At 43.5% G+C, this 20699-nt stretch overlaps 1 protein-coding gene across 3 annotated transcripts; it reads right to left on the bottom strand.

Moving 5' to 3' along the window:
* Positions 1-295: 295 nt before the first annotated feature.
* Positions 296-19892, bottom strand: loxl3b (lysyl oxidase-like 3b). 3 transcript variants are annotated; one of them, XM_037125439.1, is made up of 16 exons: positions 19642-19892; positions 16188-16562; positions 15812-15975; positions 13507-13724; positions 11653-11718; positions 10607-10663; positions 9265-9472; positions 8953-9133; positions 6761-6915; positions 5945-6115; positions 2679-2838; positions 2303-2546; positions 2102-2217; positions 1809-1945; positions 1548-1659; positions 296-1461 (listed from the first exon to the last, which is right to left on the bottom strand). In XM_037125439.1, the coding sequence occupies exons 2-16, from the start codon at positions 16552-16554 to the stop codon at positions 1388-1390; spliced, it is 2430 nt and encodes an 809-aa protein (XP_036981334.1). In that variant the 5' UTR covers positions 16555-16562; positions 19642-19892; the 3' UTR covers positions 296-1387. The 3 variants fall into 3 exon arrangements, with proteins under 3 accessions (XP_036981334.1, XP_036981337.1, XP_036981338.1); XM_037125442.1 differs by lacking the exon at positions 11653-11718; XM_037125443.1 differs by lacking the exons at positions 10607-10663; positions 11653-11718 and having other exon boundaries at positions 19642-19890.
* Between the last annotated feature and the right edge of the window lie 807 nt (positions 19893-20699).

Genomic DNA, 20699 nt, shown 5'->3' with positions numbered 1-20699 from the left:
GCTGAATATTTGAGTTTTTTGAGTGCTGGTGTTGCACAAAAAACAAACATGTTTGAGGATGACACCTTCAGCTAAACCCACTCAGAGCAGATGACACGATGGAGCAGACTGAGATTAGCAGCTGTTCTATCCCATATTTAATCAGCGCTGAGTACTCATATGGTTAATTTATACCTGAATCAGTTTCCTCCTCGTGGAGTGATTTTACATTTCAGGCCTTCAGACCAACAAGGCCAGAAAACAAGATGTGGCAACAAACCAGAAAGTTTGAGAATCACTGTGAGAAACAGCACAGTTATTTATTATTCCAATCCTTTTTTTTATTGTGTGTAGCAGGTGTGATTACATCAGCGTACAGACAGCGATTCGTGGGTGTAATTGTAGTATTTTTTTTGTCTCTGCCCAATAACATCTATGTTCTGACTCTAAACGGCTATTAATAATACACACGGACTAAAGCTAACGATGGCTTCAAACTGACCGTAATGCTAATAAGGAACACGTGTTGTTCTTGAGCACCTTGATAGTAGTAATAAATACATTCACAAAATGGAACTGTGGAGGCAGGTGTGAACAAAGATGGCAGAAAACTGAACAGGAAGTGATGTGAAAACCTTCTTTTTCTCTTGTGCAACACGTGGACCCTTCAAAATAAAACTCATCAAGTGCGCTGTGTTCTGAGGCACCGGCAGGTTTTTTGGAAACAGGACTTTCTTATCTCATTTATCAGTAATTCCCAGAGATGGAATGAAACTAAGTACGCTTACTCAAGTACAAATGTGAGGTACTTGTATTTTACTCGAGTTGTGCTACTTTATGCAGCCTGATACTTCCTCTCCACCACATCGCAGTGACTCAACTACACTTTAAACTGGCAGCTTTAGTTACTAGTTACTTTTAAACCCAGTATGAAGTTGCACTCCAGACCTGTAAGACTCTCACAGAGCTGCACTTGTTCCTGTTCTGCTGCCGCTAACAGCTAACGCTAACACCTCAGGTAGTTCTGAACCAGCCCGCTCCAAGTACAAACAAAACCTGGTTATAAAAAAATAAGAAAACAAAATAAAACCTCATTCATAACTCGGAATATAAACATTCAATAGAAGGCTGTACATTTCGTCATACACAGACTGACTTCATAAAATCCTATTTTGTGATAAAAATATAGCATTAGCTCACATTAGACTGAGAAAAGAAGCTTTAAAAAAAAACACTTGAATATTCAAGTATAATAACTCAGACGTACAACACATTCACCGGAGGAGAAAATACTGCTGGCTTCTTCAATGACAAAGGTTTGTGTCTTTCTTTTTGAGCAAACGAGGTGTTTTTACTCATTAAACCCTCACAGTGGGTCTCATATTGTTGATAAAAAAATGATTGTTTATTAAGAAACTTGGTTATTCAGCTGCCCGGGGTATTTGTCAAATCTTCTCTCTGCCTCCTCACTGAATGCATCACCTGCAGAGATTAACAAATTATGAATAAAGCAGTTAGAAAAATGTAAAATCTGACGAATTTGGCGTTAATATTTGACTGCATCTTACCGATGTGGCAGTTATGGAGCCAGATTCGATGTCCGTCATATTTGCAGTTGCATTTCATGCCGTTGTTGGTGAAGTCGCTCTCGGCCACCTCCTGATTTGGATTGATCACGATCTGAAGGGGTGAGAAAAGAGAAGGAAACATTTTTGATTTTAGGATAGAAATCAGACATTTAAACAGTGTTGGAGGACATTTCCTGATCCTGAAGAGGATCAAACCTTGTGATGGGCCAGATTCATACAGACAGAGTCACACATGCTCACCTGCAGGATGTAGTTTCCAGGTCTGACGTCAGTGATGTCGATCCACTGGCAGTCGATGTCGTGACGGTACAAATCCCAGCAGCCCACAGTGATGCCCTGATCACCAAAGTTGGCACACTCGTACCGCTTAGAAACACCTGATTGGGAAAAATATCGGCTGATTTTAAGATGCATGAATGAATCCATAAACACAAGCTGTAGTCACACAAACTCTCAGTCACTTGGTGCTGGTTCTGGTTCTCCTAACACATGAAACCATACTCTGTGGTTCAACACTGAAGCGTCAGACTCACCCTCCTGACAGTCTGTGTCCTCCAGACAGAAACTGGCTTTGTGTCCCTCGGCCACTTTGGTCCCGTTGGCGTTCAGAAGATCGTAGTGGGTGAAGATGTCCATGCTGTGGTAGTGACTGCAGTGCACAGAGAGGACGGTGTTAACATTTGTTGAGATTAAAGTCTCTCCTCTAAAGACCACACTAATGAAGACAGCATTACCCGTGACAGGCGTGCCAAACCCACGAGTGCCTCCCGGCCTTCGGCTTGAAGTCGGCCCGGCCGATGTTGTGGATCTGGGAGGAGAAGCGGAGCAGCCGGCGGTGTCCGTAGGGCCAGTTGGCCTTGGCTGCAGATTTGGACAGACAGTCCTCCTCTGCAGCACAGTAGAGCATGTGCAGGGGACGATCCTCGATGTAAACCGTCTGCTGGACCAGAGGGGCGTTCAGGACCAGGTCAGAGGCCGCTGGGAACAGGAGTAGATGCAGGATTGGACTCGAGTCGTGTTCATTATATTATTACAAGTCAAGTTAAAATCACAATTGTCAGTAACTGGAGCAGTTTGTCTGAAACATTTGTCCCTGTGGTCGTCACTCACTGTCGGAGCAGATGACTCCGGCTGAAAACTTTGCAGCCGACTTCTGGCAGCTGACCGTTTTGTGATGTTGGCACTGGCTCAGAGACATCTCGGTCCCCGTGCACTTCACGCCGCTCATCACCATCTCCGTCACATTACTGCTGTCCCAGTACCACGTTTCCTTAGATTCAGGGTTGAGAAAACAAGCAAACAGACGAACAAAAAGAAATACAGTGCATTGATCAGGAAGCTGAAGCTGCAGAGAGTTGAGTGTTGCAGTAAAACAGATGTTCATGACTCATCTCTGGCTGCTCACTGAGGACACAGTGTGATGCTGAGTTTATGTTCCCTGGAGGACGATATCTTCGTGCAGACACTGAGCGATTCAATAATTACATGACTTACTGGGAGGCTTCTCAGCTCCACACCACGATAAACATAATTACAGACCGTTGGTAAATAAGTATTTTGTATCATGTTGCTTTGTTGCAGTTAATTCAACTTCAAATATTTAATCTTTGTGTCTGACGTGCTGAATCGTGAGCTCCAGGTGTGATGTTGTCATGAAGAAATGCAAATTTCAAAGTTTGTGTGCCCACTTTCCCCTCAGAATCACCTGCTTATTTACTCCAACACGAGTCAATGATTTACTACATTTTCAAGAAGCCACAGAATAACTAAATCAGTCTCGTCCTGTAATTGTGGTATGTTTTCTTCTGTGGGTGTAGAAACTGCTCTCTGTGCCTCGCTAGAAGGATTTCTCTTTGTTTCTAGGGCGCAAACACCAAAACTTTACGTTTGTATTGCTGTTTTTAAAATATACACTCCATAATTTTGTTTTATTGCACATCAGTTCATCCAAATCATCCAGTTTTCCTTCCAGTTTAGTGCTTCGAAACTCGACACAGCTCTCAGCTTTTCAAACCTGCAGCAAAGAGCTGAGATTTAAATCTGTTATATGGAGGAACTGTTGGGACATCTATCTTTATATCTTTAATATATATCATAAATAAACCTGACATGACTGCAATATTTTGGTTTGCAATATGATCTTGAACTACGAGCTTTATTAAAAGGTTTTGGTATAAACTTTTACTCCAAATGAATTTGGTAAAACTGATTCCTGTTTTTTTTTTTATATGTAAAAATTGTCAATTAAAACAGTTAATGCGGACTTATTCTGAGATGTTCTGACGTGTGGTGCTCTTACTTTTCTGTTTTTAAGTCTCTAAACTAATTCAGTTTCTTTATATTCAAAATTTGTTTTAGTGAACCAGTTTGATTGAAGCGTTACAGTATATTAAGTCACTCTGATAAGTTTTTCTTCTTTGTATTCTCTGTTTCTACATTTTTATCTAAGATTCAATCTGATTACAATAAATTAGAATTACAAATTGAACCCACAACAGCAAAACTAGCCTCGAAACGAAGCGACATCTGCTTCTAATATTTCCTGTGATTAATATCAGTTGAGTGTGGAACAAATCTACTTACATTGATGGCATGCATGGAGTAGCCGAGCCCTAGCTGCCTGCAAACCACCATGGCTTCCCTTGTGGTCCAGCCTGTGCTGCACACTGTGCCCCACTTGGACCCAACCTGAACCTCCACCCGGCCCTCATAAGTGCTCCGGCCGCCCACTATCCGGATCTGTAGAAAACGTCCTGCTGGGAGTCAGTGAGGGGACACACTTCCTGTCCTGTCTCTGAGCCGTCTGGGCTCAAACTAACGTAGGCGGAGGATGTGTCGCTGAAGCAGCAGCTTGGTTAGACTTTTCTAGGAGTGAGACCGTCAGCGTGGTTTCCGGATGAGGTCACCGCTTTGGGTTCAGTGGTGAGTTTGATTAGAAACTTGGTGTGAGTCTGTTCTGCCTCTTTCGGCCCACGTAGAAAAGACCACGACAGGATCGCATTCTACGCAGGAGAAGAAAACATCTACTCCGTATGGAACTTATAATTTACTGTCAGACATTCAAGTGATAGTTCTGTGTTTTTGACGTGGGACTGTGAAAGGTACTTATTCCTGGTCAGTGTATTACATACAGTAGATGGTGGTTAGAACGCCTCCAGTTTGAAGAAGTAACCGAGAGAAGATCCTGGCACAGAAGCAACATGTATATTAGGCACCTAATAACAGGCCTTCCTCCAAAAAATGTGTATTAGGTGTACATTATATTTAGAATATTTCCATCAGACAGCTCTTTCCTCTGGCGCTATATTTCTGTAAAACTGTAAAACTTTCTGGAGAAACTTCTGCTGAACCCACATTTCTCTACTGGTTGTTTGGCAGGTTGTGGCGTTTATTCGTAGGTGTTTAGTGCTAAATCACTTTAATTACTTCTGTTAGTGCTTTTACATAACTCCTTTCACATGAATGATTACCGCAAATGCTGAGCTGTCTGATAGCAAGAAAAAATGGTGGGAATATACTAAATACAACACGCACTTAAACTGATACTGATTACTTTTTTTATGTTATTTTTGTCCGTCTTCATTTAGCGTGTTTGCTTCCCTCCTGATCTCCTCTCCACACCTGTCCTGCATCAGCCTCATTGGCCCTGCCCTGTTCACAGTGTTTTCCTCAGCCAATCAGCTTCCTTCCTGTGTCTTCACCTTATTCCCCTCACCTGTACCTCCTCAACTCGTCAGTTTAGCTTGTATTTAAGTCCAACTGTAACCTCAAAGCCTGATTATAATCAGTTTTAAGAGCCCAAACAGGTTCAAAATGCTCCATATAAACACCTCAGTCGGAGTAATCAGTTGCAGAGGGGTAAATTAAACCTTTTCATAAACTGATTCAAATAAAAAATGATTATTTCCCAGCTGCGATGTTTCTGCACGCTATCCAGATTGTTTTTATTACAAAACTCTCAAAAAACTTAACACAGAATGAAGACAAACATCTATCCTCGGGACAGGGAGCTGATCAAACGTGCTAAAAGAGATAAAATATCTGACGAGGAAGAGGAAGAGCATGACAGGACATCGCCTTAGATGTTGCATGTAAACACTAGACCCTGTTAATCCCGTCTCATGTAAACAGCTGACTTGAAATCTTGAATCAGAATGAGGTAATATTGTCCACGTACTGTAAACAAAGCTACTGGTTCACCGGCTGCTTCTCTACACCGAGCATGCTGACAGACATCTGCTGAAGGTAATACACTGACTCTGTATGGTATCAAACCAGTTGGATCACTGAGTGTTCATGACAGTATATTTAAGTTGCATATGTTACATGAACTGGAAGGCAGACAGTTGCCCTCAGCGCTGTTAATGTTAACCTACTTGCAGGCCCTGGTTAGCGTAGCCCAGGCCCAGCTGCCTGCAGGCCACCATGGCCTCCTTGGGGCTCCAGCTCTCTCCACAGATCAGACCCCAGCTCTGCGTCCCGTTAGAGTCTGAGCCCAGCACCTCCACGCGGCCCTCGTAACGGGTCCGTCCTCCGGTGAGTCGGATCTGTGCGGGGCCGAACGGGTTAGAGACTACAAGGCAGAATGTGGATGCACAAGAGACAAGCAGGATAAAAAACTCTGTTTTTTGTGTTTCAGCCTCGTCAAAAACCTTCAAAGTTAACATAATAAATGAACTTTACTTTTGGCTTATATGACTGAGAACTTGTAGAGTTTTTATCCCACTGAGTCCGGCCTCTGTGTGCATCTACAGGAAACACGGGACGGTATAATCTGGTAAAATACAAACTGCATGACCAGATATACTCTGTGTTAAAAGGAAATCAGTGCTGTCAGAAAAAAAAAGGATCTCCAAAAATATTTTCTGGCACATTTTTCAACAATTAATCAGGTCTTAATTCAGTAAAAGCCAGTATGAATCAGTTAAAACGACAAATGAGATGACTGTTTTTCGTGACAGCAGTGAAGAAGTATTGACTGAGAGTGAAAATGTGAGATTTCTGTGAGTATCAGCTCTAAATCAAACATGTTAGGGTCGAACGAAAAGACCTCTTAAGCAGCAGAACTAGATGATAACACAATAAATACAACATAAAACAGTTCTGACTGATGTAATAAATAGTGAAAAAGTAAGCAAATTAACAGCACAAACACAAGATGAGACATTTTAGTGAGGAGGTTCAGGTCTGACCGAGTTCTCGAAGCCCATGTAGGGCACATTGCAGCGCACGGCGGCGTCCTCCATGTGCTGACAGTCCTCTGAGGTGATGTTTTTAAAGGGGCAGTTCCAGATGGACTTCTCCTGGCCGACGCACTTCACCTCGTTCATGTAGATCGGACCCATTCCTGGACGAACAGTCACATGGACGGACAGAGAGAAGCTTTTAAAAGACTCGTTTAGCTGCAGCATTAAATGCACGTGAAGCCATTTAATAACGTTCTCACTGTAGATCAGATTGGAAACAATCCAGGTCACTTCATGAGCTCCAGGCGTGTTAAAGGAGCCCTAATGTAGAAAGTGTGATTTCCATTTATGATTTTAAAGCAGATCTAGGTTGTTTATGAATACATTGAAGGTATCAAAACGCTCATTCCACTGAGAAACGAGAAACTGAGACTTCAAACGAGCTGTTAAAACTTCTGTGACATTGTGATGTCACAACTATACGACTCTGGCCTGTGAGAGCGGACCAATCAGAGCAGAGTGGGCTTTTAAGGAGGCGGGGCCTTAAAGTGTGCATGCTTTCTGTCAGTGACACCTGTTTTTACCTCCACCCTCTAAACTCTCACTCCATCACTTTTGGGTCACACCATCATGAGGTGATCGAGTTATGAAATGTCTCTGAAAGGAATTCCTTCAGCGGCGCTCGTTTCCGACTTCGGTGACGTTCAGGAATGTTTCTTGGAACCGTTCGGCCAGGTGGTGGTCTGACATCCACCCGAGCACAGAGCAGGTATGCTGCTGCCTCCTCCACCGACTTCCTCTGCGGTGGAAATCATAATGTACACACACGGCAGCAGCCGTCCACACCCAGAACCGCCTTTCAAAAGACCGCTTGTTTCTTCTCCGGTGGAGTCTCAGGGAAGTTTACCCAAAAGCGACACACACCTCCGTGTTCTGGAGAATCGCCAACCAGGAACACACACACTGAGATAAATATTTTATTATTGAGCTGCCACTTTTGTTCTGAGTGACGTGGCAGCACTGGAACAACTTCCTCATGCTGTGACCCGTTTCACTAAGTCGACTTCAGATGTTGACGAGGACCAAATACAGAATCCTGGACGTACTGTAATTACTGCTCCTTCAACTTTTAGGCAAACAGATGACCTAAAAATCCATGTAAATCTATAAACGGACAATTATTAGTTGTTCAACAAGATACTTAAATGTAAATGTAAACACTCTGAACTGCAGCTTCAGGGTGTGTTGTGTCTTTAAAGGTCTTTCCTCTGACAGAACATTAATCCGATACTTTAACATGAGCCTTTACAAACATCCTCACACAGAAGTTATTTCTTTCCCAAGGAGATACGCTCACTTTCTCACAGACACACACACACACACACACACACACACACACACACACTCCTTCATTCAGCTGCTCTGAGCCATCAGTGAGGAATTTTGAGTCAGATTTTGCTTTTCGGCCAAATTTTCGAGGCAGTTTCCAGCCGAGTCCAGTAAATGTGTGTTTGTGTGTGTCCAGAGAGGGAGAAAAGCCGGGAAAATGATTTCAAACAGTTTGGTATGAAGTACTTCACTCCCACTCATCACCCGAAAAAAGTAACTGTATCTTAAAAACTGATTTTTTTTTTACAGTCACTTTTTACAGTCACTCATGTGGCGGCCGGGCAGCTCAGACACAAGCTGGACTTGTAAAATCAAGCACCACATTTTCACATGAAATGGTCCGTCGCCTCGCTGGAGTAACAGATGGTTTTCTCCTCTAAAAGTGCCTGACGGACCCTCAGAATAGCTATTTAATGAATATGGGGGGAAGGGAGAATTAATGTCAGGAATGTAGTGGGAGATGGAAATGATACGGTGAGATTCGTCTGTTATTGTAGTGATCTGGTGAGAAACAGTTTGTTTAGGGTGATGAAGTTCTTCTATCACGTCTTTGTTTCTCTTCCGTCTTCATGCGTAACATTCCTTTACTTATTAAAATAAGCTCCCGAATGAGGAATCCGTAAAAGGAATGTGGACTTAAAGGAGAGATTATCAGTGCTCGGGGGGTTAAAGGATGAGATGAGAGATAAGACAGGCAGCTGCAGATCGACAGCTGATGACTGAAGTCCAGTCTGGAGACACCTTCTGTCTCAGGTGACGGGTTTAATGAGATGAAAAACCAGCACATTCACTATATTTGTGTTCCTGACCTTGGCCCATGCGGGCCCCGGTGAGAGCCTCCTTGGCGCTGCCGAAGCCGAGCTCCCTGCAGACAACGCTGGCCGACTGCAGGTTCCAGCGGTCGTCGCACACCGTCCCCCACTCGTTGTCTTTCAGCACCTCCACCCGGCCCTCGCCCAGCTTGGCACCTCCCTTCAGCCTCACGTTTCTCTAGACGACAAGCAGACACACAATAAAGACAGTTTAATCTACAGTACACTGTGCACTTGAGGGAATATTATCCAGACTGCTTGTGTTCAGTAGCTGCGGTCAAGGTGGACTTCACTTAAACACCACTTTACCGAAGTTTTAAGTTTCTTCTTCAGGCCACTGTTCTGCATGAAGAGCGGCCCCGGCATGCAGCTGACGACGGCCGCCATGCCGCCATCGCAGGTGGATGTGGCGTTTGGCTTGTTGAACTCCAGGGGGCAGGCTGCCAGGTGGACCTCTGTGCCCAAACACGCCACAGAGTGAATGTGGAAGTGGTTCTTCTGACGCTCCAAATATAATCTGTAGGGAGCAGAGACGAGACGCAGGGAGTGTGATGACGGAAACATCAGCTGTGTCCCAAACCCACACTTATTCTATACAGTACGTACATTAACGTCATAGTAGACTGTTTAAAGTTATTTATTGGGCAATTCATTCCTTCCTTCCCTCCTTCCTTTAACTTGTCTTTCTGTCTTTCTGTCTTCAGTCCTCCTCACAGTGTAAACTGTAATGTGGATTTGGGACACGACAGTTGATTAAATGACTGAACTGATGCATCAAACTTAAAAGTTTGACAGTATGCTGAAAATAAAAATAAATAATGACAATAAAAATGACTGCAAATGAAGCTACATAATCACCTTGATTCACAAAGAAAAACTGAACATATACTTCCTTATAAAAAGGCTGCGGGTTTGTAATTAGAGTCATTACAACATTCACACCCATTAACTCACGTTATAGTAAGAATAAAACCAATCAGGCTCACACAAGTTAGCACAGATATTGTGTTCGATTATCTAAAAAAATGTTGAACAAAAGGAAAAACTACGGTTGCGATGGGCCAGTTATCTGCATCCAGTTTACGTGAAGTTGCAGTAAACAAACTGGAAACAGGAAGAAACATCCAACAAAAGTCGCCTTGCAGAAGCTTAAATGCTCAGCAGTTAATGTGTCATGTATCTCATGAGTTTAATCCATATTGGTATTTAACTAATCCAACGACTGAGCTTATTGTTTTCTCCCAGTTTTCATTCTTCATGCTAACTTAAGCTAACAAGCTCTAGCTTCATGAAAGTGAATACCAGTAAACATATTTCCCAAAACCTGGAATTAATGTCGCAAGTACATCTTTGCAATCAAAAACCAAATAGTTTGCACATAAATGAAGATGCTCTAACTAAAACTGAATGCTCAAATAACTCATGAGGTCATGGATGTTCTTCCGATCCACATGTGGACTGCAGGTGGTGACACTGCAGGGGAAGGATGTGGCTAATTATTAGCTCTCTCTAATCTTGGGAACATCCAACTTTTCTGGGCAAATCCCCCTAAAACTTCATATCAGTTTGATTTGTTTGTGAGGGAGGCTTGTTGTGTGTTTGTATCTTTTTCAGACAACTTGATTTTTTTTTTGTTTAATCTTCAGTTTACCTTTTGCCAGGGCTGCTCTGTTTAGACTTAGAGTTAGCTTTAGCTTTGGAAGTCGGCCTGCAAGGTAAACACGGGTTAGACTGCAGCACAGTGAGAATTAAGTCACAAAGGTTACACGATGCACAATTAGGTTTAAAACTGTTACACTGCTCAAAACGATGTGTCTCCTTCAACACAGATTATGTTTTTCCCAGCGCACCAGACACACACACATGTTGAAGGAGACACATCCTTTTAAAATGACAACAAACACAAATATGACAAAGAATCAAGACACATGGAATTTGGAAATTCTTGGGTTATTTTGAGAGGCTCATCCACATTGCATGGCCAAAAATATGTGGACACGCGTTGACACAGAAAGCATCTCAGGTCATATCTTAAAGGGGCACTATGAGGTTTCTTTTACACGACTGAATAAACAAGCTGTTCACTGAGGGGATTAGCAACATTGTTTTGAAGCTAGAGAGGTGGCAGGGTCCGCCACATATAAACAAAATAAAAACAGTATGTGTTGTCCTTTAAGGTGAGATTGTTTATTCAGTTTATTCAGTCATGAAAATGAAGAGTGTTAGGGTTTAGGGGTTTGTGTCAGGTTAGGATTAGGGTTAGCATTTGGTTTGGGGTTAACCCAACCTGACCCTCCTCCAAAAAGCATGCTGTAGTTAGGAATGGGATTTACAGATGTTGCATTACATGAAAAAAAGGACTAATCCGTCAAACAAATAAGCCCGTGTTACTGACACAGCACAGATTGCCAACATCTGTCCTATCAAAAAGGTTTAAACCTTCTAATCCGTGCGCCAGAAGTTCCCTTGATGAGGTCAGTTTTTTAACAATCTGTGCCACGTTGGTATAAATGTGAAGAAAGATGAAAAACAAACCCATCCACATGCTGCATATCATCATAATGTGATATTAAGAGAGAGAGAGGGGGGAAGTGGTTGACTATCATCTACTCCCAACAGGAAACCCACTGTCATAAGTACAGTACACAGAGTGCAGACGGCGCTGGACGGTGGGTTTTCCCCCAGACGACTGTGTACCTTCCACCGGCTGAGACATTAACCTTTGGCCTGGAGACCTTCTCAGCCGCTCGCTTTTTCAGACGTCTGCAACAGTGAGACAGCCGAGATTCCATCACACACAGGAGAGAGACTACATGCAAACACACACTGTCTCCGCGCTGCACTCGTACATGTCTTTCAATACGGCGAATAACATGTTTGACATTCCACAGGTCCGCAGTATATCATGTTGCAGACTTCAGGTGACCAATGTACGATCACAATTACACAACTATTCCAGCTATTCAGAATTCAGCACCATGGTGGTGTACTGAGTCTCATTCAGCAGCTAAAACAACTCAATACCTACCTGCTCATTGGCTGGTGATGCATTAGAAGTCCAGTCATCAACTTTGATGGTGATTGTGACAAACTAGTCGATTAAAACTGGCAGATTTCTCTTTAGATGCACATATATTTGTGATTTCTGCTGCTAGGGGTCAAAACAATGAACACAGAAGAAGAAGTTTGAATACACTGTGAGGTAGCACGGGAAATATTGCCCTCACGTGTACAGGAAATGCTTCGCCAGCAAAACCGTCCATCTAGCTTGGCGTGAAAATAGTCACATTTTAGGAAAATGGCTGTCACAAAATCTGCAACTGGCGAATTGTTTCAGCATGTGTCTGTTCCTCGCTATCTCGAGAACTTCCTACACTCATATCACACAATCTGACTGCACGCAGGTCGTCTTCACTGCAGTCATTGTTGTCTGTGCATTATGAGACCTACCTGAACTCGCCCCCCCAACACACACACACACACACACACACACACACACACACACACACACACCGTTTCCCCTCCGAGCTGCAACCTTCACACACGCTTGAGAGAAAACACACACTTCCCCTCGTACTACTGTGAACCATCTGCAGGGGACGAATAAAAAACGGCGTCCACTGGAGCGCGGCCAGGAATGTGTGCAGTCACAGTGGAAGAACAAACTCGGAAGAGAACGTGGAGGTCGGAGAGTCCACTGAAGTAATCACTGTCCTCTCACCCCACAGGAGGAGGACATACAGTACAGAGAACATTGTGATGAGGTCCTAAGTGTTTTAATTACACCGTTAATCTTGTAATTCTGTCTGACTGTTCGAAATGATTTATTATTTTTAATATTTGTGTGGTATTTGTGCACAGGAAGCCAATAGATTGTGAGAGGAAACATTTCTTCTGTTTTCCTCTGCATCATAAACAACCTGCAGGAGATTCATGATCTAGTTTTTAAACAATAAATCATAAATCAGACTTGTTAACTTGTTATCTTTTCACTGAACTAGCTCACGGTGCCAAACGGAGCCCCGCAGATGTGACAAACACACGCTGCCTCAAACTTTTTCATCTCTGCAGGCGGTTATAATAATCGCTCTTCAGCTTTCTCTGCAAAGTAATGACCAGAGGCAGAGAAACATGAAATATGTGACCCGACCTGGACGACGTCTTTTTCCCCCCTCAAAAAAAAAGGAAAAACAAAAACATCCTCTTAAGGAAGAAAAAAACAGAACAATCAGACGCACATGTGCTTTGTTGTCGGGCTGCGAGTTGTGGCAGATGGAAGATAAAGTTAACACGCAGCTCCTCTCGTGTCCACGCAGTAAACAGCAGGTCCTATAATGTCCACTCTCTACTGAACAAAGGCTGAGATCCTGCGTGTGGTTCGGTCAACGTGTTGCCACTTTGCTTTACGGACTAAAACCACAGGAATGTCAAACAGGGCTGCAGCAAACATCCCATCCTGAGTGAATGAGAGAGTCGCTAAGTGATCTGAGTCTCACTGTTGGTGCAAATGAAAGATGTGCCGCTGCACCTTGAACCTCACGCTGTACTTACTTGTAGAAGTTCTTGTTGACTTTCCTCTCATGGGGGAATCCCAGCATGCCGCAGACCACGCGTGTGTTTTTGATGGACCATCCCACGTCGCAGATCTGCGCCCAGCCGTCTTTGTATTTCACCTCCACGACGCCCTCCGAGATGGGCAGCCTCTTCTTGGCCACGGCGACCACGGGCCGGAGACGCACCTCCTCTACCTTGTTTTCATCGACGTGAGCCTGTTCGGAACAAATCGAGGTCGACTCTGAGTTTGTTTATAATGAATGTAACAAAAAACAAATGTTGAGAAATGTAAAATGGACCACTCGCATCTTTTTTTCTGCCCCAGGCTTCCGTACTCAAACCACGAATGAAGCTGTAAAGCCCGATACAGTAAATCTGCTTTCTACAGTTTGATGACTCAACACACCGTGACTTGACAATTTAACAAGGATCCAGAGCTTCAGTTTGCAGAGAGGAGCAGACTAAACAGTGAGTCACAGCTGTGACGGAGAGTAATTTAGGTTAAATCTTCTCACTCGCAGCTCGTAAGTGGTCAAACGTGACTATCTCTGATTACCAGCTGCAGACTGAGTCACTTCCACTCTGGTTTATTTGGGGGGGAAAAAAAAACTGGCTGTGGTCGAAGACTGAAGTCTGGACGCCACATCAGAAACAGGCAGACAGACGGAGGGAGAGTCGTAGAGAGTCCGCCCACTTCAGATCTTTCTAAGCACAGTTACACCTCATCCAGCTACCCGAGCTGTTTCCAGTGGTCTGTGGAGACGGTTCCCCCGGTCTAACCTTGTTCACCTCGTACCAGTCACAGTCGAACAGACGGGACATCAAAGAGGACAAATGGAAAAATGACGACCGGCTGGAAAACAGCTTCGATCTTTATTTATCCAGGGAGGGTTTACTGAGCACACTGGAGGCTTATTTAGACATTCAGTCGGCCGTCGTTCCCACCTGAAGAGTCCGTGAATACAAACTCTCTCTGAGTGATTCCACTGGAGGAGGCGGGAGTGAAGGAGCACAGAGAGTCGAGCTTTCTGTATAATAATATGATTAAAAACAATTATTTTATTCATGCAAAGCAATTTACTGGTCAGTATTCATTAGACTTACTCCCTACAGTCTCAGGGTTATTCTCAGGTTTGTTTTCAGTGTCGTCCCGCCCGACTGTGGTGTGATTATCTAGTTTTACTGTGCTGCTGGAGAGCTTCTGAAAGCTTCTCATCTCAGAGACGAGGATTTGTGTCCCACATGAAACCAAAAGTGAAGACTAGCATATCAACTGAGCTGCAAAATGGCAGGAATGTGTAAAATGAAGTATATCAGCACTGTGGCTTGTGTTGAACAGATGCTCAGCTTCAGGGAGCTGATGTTTCACAGAGCCTTGGCGTCAAATCCAGGACGACATTCGAATAAAATACAGACTTATTCGTGCAAATGTGCCGGATGCAACACGGATATAAGGTTGTAATTTCTAAATCACATTATTTCCCTTGGTAATACCTTTCTCCTGTGAATGAGACTCATTTTTCTTCTTCTTCTTCCTTCTTTTTTTTAAACGTTTCAGTCGTAGTTTGAATAGGTTAAGGCGCCAAAACTATCCATCTGTCCGGTTTGGCAGTTATCAGGCTGATTTCATCTTCTGTTGTCAGATCCCAGCAGACGTTTTGTATTTGTCAGTTTAAATCACAATTCAATTCTACGTAATGAGTATCAGGTCTTTGAAATGTTCTGCAGACCTTTCAGATTGTTTTTGTGGGACCTGCTGAGGTTTGGACCTTCGCAGACACGAGTTCATCTGCTTCTAGTGCGCGAACGCCACACACCACAGACCAAACTAATCAGACACAGACCTTTTTTTTGAAGAGTGAACCGAACACTGTACTTTCTAGTCTCGACAGCCCGTCGAATATCTGTTTATCTGTTTGTTGTCTTTGGACCACATCAGCAGAGCTGGATTTCACATCTGCTCCTCAGCTTCCCAGAGGTCACGACCCGGCTCAACCCCACAAACAATCAGCCGAAGGAACCGATGCCGCACTCTGTTATGTAAGGTATGTCAGGTTTACTGAGAACGCTCTGCACACACTTCACCACCTCACGTTTTCTTGGAGAGGCTGCTTCTTTCAGACACATGGTATAGAACGGAGCTAATCGGCACCATGTGTGCTGCAGCTTCACTGAGGCGTTAAACCTCACAGTCTATAGGCTGTAAACACAAATGTTTATGGTCATATAAAAGCTTCTTAATGAACTCTGAACATCAATTTTACTGCAGAAAAATTACAAAATCTCTTAAAATGTTACTCACGTCGATAACATTTGGGTCCACAAAGCCGGGGATCCTCTCGTCTTTGCACACGACGCCGGCGTCCTCGTCGTGGGTGCAGTCGCTGTTGCCCCAGCCGCGGGACTTGCAGAATTCAATGCTCTTCTCGCCTCCGCCACACATCACGTTGTCCAGCCAGATTTTCCCTGGACAGGCAGCAGACTGTCAGTGTGGCTCCAGCACACTCCCAGGCCCGCAGGGTGTAATGAGTCCAGGCCTGGGAGTGACACACTGGTGCTCTGGGGGCTTTACAGCAGCGAACTCTCCACAGTTGCACTTATTTTAGAGACTATGAATGCAGCACACAGTGTATCAAACCAGAAACTGAATCTCAAGAGGCAGCTGAGGTTGCTCTTACCTTGGCCCTTGCCATATTTGGCGCTGTGCGTCCACCCCGTGGCTGAGACGAAGCCCAGTTGGCGACAGAGCACGTTGGCGTTGGTTATCGAGAAGTCGTCGTCACAGATGGTTCCCCACTCTCCCTTGTAGAAAAGTTCGACCCGACCCTCGTTGTGTTTTCGAGGGTATCCAGCCAGTCTGACCTTTAGCCGATCGGTCAGTGGCTTGGGGGACGGGGACGGGGACGGTGTGGGTGCCGGCGTGGGTGCCGATGTGGGAGTCGGCGTGGCTCTGCTTGACGGTGTCGTCTGGGCCAGACAGCAAGTTAACCAGAACCCAAACAGAAGGCTGAATGCAAACTGATGCCTGCGTCTTGACTTCTCCATGATGTCAGCTTCACGTGAAGAAGAAAGAAAAGACAGATCTGAGATAACAAAGGAAGACGGTTTCATCTTCACATCAATAATATCTCCAGACTTTCTCCCTGACATCCCTCTGCTTAGAAAACTGCAATAAAATTGACTGTACTTGCTGTGATCCTGCATACAGTGGTGGTCTTTTTGACCAGAAAGACAAGTCTTAAGTGTCAGAATGAGACACCGGTCAAAATATATGCTCGGTTATTCAGTATAGTGTACATGAAACAAGAAGACCTGCACAGAGGAGCTGAAAATATACTCAGCATTGGGAAACACGGCTGATGAAAGTGTTGAGTTGCTCCACAAGTTTGATTCAAACCATCTGCTCACTCTTGACTTGACTATGAATTGAAGAAGAAGAATAACAGGGAACTTTTAAATATGTCCAGGCGTCGATTAAATTAAAGTCTATGAAATTAACAGCTGCTCTTTCACACTTTGTTCATCGTTTTTTATGGCTTTTCTGTCCAGTTTCTTTCAACGACGACGTTGTGCTACGATTCAGTTTTCCACCATCACTCAGGAAACTTTAATCGTTGTAGTATTCATTCATATTTCTTGACACAACAGGCCACTTTTTCCCTACAAAATGTCCACTCTGCTCTCTTAAAACCTTCCTGTAGGCGCTGCGTGCTAACATAGTACCCGCTATTGATAACCTGACAGCTACGCTCCGTCTCAGCTTTTTTAGCGAGTGGGGGGTTGTTCCCCTCCAGAGACACAAATACAGTAGTGTGATGTGTTTGTGCAGAGACCACAACCTTTAGGTCCCCTTTTCCAAAACATGTCTGGGGACTGACTGCGTCGTCTGAGTCCAGTTTCACGGTGTGTGGACGGACACACACACGCTTTACACTGAGCTTTAGTCACGGAAGATGTTCTGAATCTTAAAAGCTTTTGTAAGTCTCGAGCCCGACGAGCCCATCAGGTAACTGGTCAAACTAGACACTGTGACATAACCAGGTGTTTTCCAGCAGCTACAATCAAGTCTGGTTTGGCGTTCGTCCCTTTAAAAAGCAGCAGAGAGTGAGAACGACATCTACAAGACAACTGTGGACTTGTTTCACCAATCCTTACACTCAAACAACACCGTTAACTCACCATATTGTTCACATACACACAGATTTCCTGTGCAATGACGGATGAACATTTTTGGTGCTTACTTTCTGTTAAACCTCCAAAAAAAAAAAAAAAGCGGTTTAAATCATCTCTAAGCGTTTCACAAACCTGCTTGATAATCTCACCTCCCATGTGTCTTCATTGTAGTAAACTCTCCAAGTTTCCATAACTTTGGAATTACTTAAGTACAGTGTTCTCATTACTGGTAAGAGATAATAGCTACCAAACCAAGACCCAAACTTAATTAACTGGAATCATCTTGAAAGGCGGACGGACCAGCTGCTGTAACAAATAACATCCGCCCCCCCCCACGGCGTTTCCAAGTGGTATTACTGTTGGCGCCGCTGATGGAAAAACAGCTTTTCATCCTCAGAGAAGACCACCAACACAAAACCAGACCTGAGCTTATCGATTCATAGCCGAGATCACCAGCAAACTTTAATTTCTCAGGGCAATTTGTGCCCAGTGGCGGACAGAACCAGCTCGGGGAAACAGAGGTTTAAAGGTGCAGATGGTGTCATTATTCTATCACCATCACATTGTGCATCTAACATTTACTTTAAAATGACCAATCAAAGCAAAAAACTGCAGCGTTTGTTCCAATGAACCTCCGTCACACAGTCCAGAGTATCTGACTGTAATAAAAAAAAAGGGCCAACACTAATTCAAACCAACCCTCTCTCTCTCTCACACACATTGAACTGTTTCTCTTCCTCTCTCGCCCCCCCGTCACTAAAGCAGTGACTCTCCATACCAATGTGCTCATGGATCAGGTCTTGTGAAAGGCTCAAATCATCCAGGCGGCAGTTCTCCACATCAGCACACATTCCCACTAAAACACAAACACACATGGGACTCTTGTTTGTGTGTTTGCTAATCACAACCAGAGGTCTGCACCTTGTTGCCCCTCAGTCACACTGAAACAAAACCGGGCAACAGATGAGATTTTCCTACCGTGCTGCGGCGGCGTGGTGTTGTTGTTGTTGGTGTTGTTGACCTCGGAGAAACTTTTGGGAAACTTTGGGAAACTTTAAAGCCACATCACAAAGGACAGGACGAGTGATGGAGTGAGCTGCATTATAGATCATATGTGGAAGGGAAAAAAAAAACTGCAGTGGCTCAAACCAGAAACAGATGGTGGTCAAGCGTAGAAATTCTGAGAAAGCGCAATTAGGGTTTGCAAAAAAAATAAAAAGCCCAGACACAAAACCACCACAAACTCAAAGAGAGAAACAACATTTTATCTGTTTATTCTCCTCCGATGTGACACTCGATCTGTCTTATCAGCTACTTTGGGAAATCAGAAAACTCCCACCGACGGACAGTTTCAGCACTTATCTTCTGGAGAACAGCTGCTGAGCATCTGGACTGTGGAACAATTAATAAACATTTATATTAAACCTCCAGACTTGCTGGCTTCCAAGAAAGTGAGAATGAGGATTTTGTAACCCAAATGTCGCATATATCTGATATTTAAAGCATGAATAAATGAATCCACATCTTATTCAGCCTTAATAAGTGTATTTTAGCACATTTACAGGAGCAGGGATTCCTTTGAATACACCTCAGACTACTTTTCCAAGTCTATATTTGGCTTTGGGGAACAAATTTGCTCCCTGTTGCAGCATTCCTGACATTTTTTTCCTCTCTAATGATCAGCATCCTGATAGTAAAGGAGGGAGTTTCACTTGTATATCTGAATATATAATGAAAAGATACACTTCTGTAGATGGAGCTTGAGTCAGTATGAGGTGATTTCATGGCACACTGCTGCCTCACACAGTTATAAAAGCTGCACCAGCCTCAGTGTAACTTATAAGGCTGCTTTCTTCTTTGAGATCAGAGAGATTAATGTGAGTTTGGCAGCTAAACCTCGATTCTAAGCTGCATTTTTCTTCCTCTCAACACAACAGAGTGTTATGAAACGTGCCTTACCTTATGTTTGCAGTATGAGGAGGTTATAACGGTTCCAGTGGAGAGTGGGGAGCCGCAGGAGGGGGAGCTGATCCAAACTGAGTCCCCCGCAGACAAAAAGGATTCAATTAATATCCCAGAACTTGTGTTAATTCATGTCCTCCGTCACACACAGGTCTGATCTGCGGGCCAGTGGTCCACCGAGCAGCCAATTTACTCCTGACGGCGTTATTGTCTGTAAATTGCCAGCTGTGCAGCCCTCAGTGAGGAGGAGGAGGAGGAGGAGGAGGCTGGAGTGGGCTGGATCTCCTCCCTGGAAAGAAAGACACTAACTCTTTCATGGATGGTTCTGTAACAGGCTGTCTCTCCTCTTGCATAAAGCCGAAAAAACGTGCATTTCATTTATTTCACACGGAGGCTACGTGCCTGAGGAGGCGCGACGTGTCCGCAGATTTACAGCCGGAAAATAACTGAGGACAAGTTTCCTCTTAAAAAAATAATGAATAAGATATCTTTGTGTCGACCTGCATGTTTGTCGAGTTTCTTTTCAATAGTTTCCATAGAAGAACCAGTACAATTAAATAAATATTAATTCAATGTGTTTTAAAAAATATGACGAAGACTAAAATCCAGTTAAAAGAGTTGTGTCTCATTAAACTAGTATAGGAAGATAATTCGGCATTGATTTTGAGCGAATGGGTCACATGACATGGAATCTATCGCTAAAAATGCTGATTTTTAATTAAAAATATTAATGAACGTACAGTGGGAGCACTAAAATCCAATAAAAAGAGGTCTGTTCTATTCTTCGACGGTATGTATACAATTCGGCATTGATTTTGAATCACATGACATGAAATATATTTAAAAAATGCAAAGTTTTAGTCAGAAATATTACTAAAAAAATATGGGGAGCACTAAAATCCAATATGAAGAGGTGTGTCCTATTCTTTCAAACAATATATACAATTCGGCATTGGAGTCACATGACTAAAGGCTAACAAAATAAAAAATGCTGATTTTAAATAAGAATATTAATAAAACATTTGAGGACCATTAAAATTTAACAAAAAGAGGCA

The sequence above is a fragment of the Acanthopagrus latus genome, chromosome 16 (assembly GCF_904848185.1).
Source record: "Acanthopagrus latus isolate v.2019 chromosome 16, fAcaLat1.1, whole genome shotgun sequence".
Classification (NCBI taxonomy): domain Eukaryota; kingdom Metazoa; phylum Chordata; class Actinopteri; order Spariformes; family Sparidae; genus Acanthopagrus; species Acanthopagrus latus.
This window is presented reverse-complemented; position numbering and strand designations above follow the sequence as displayed.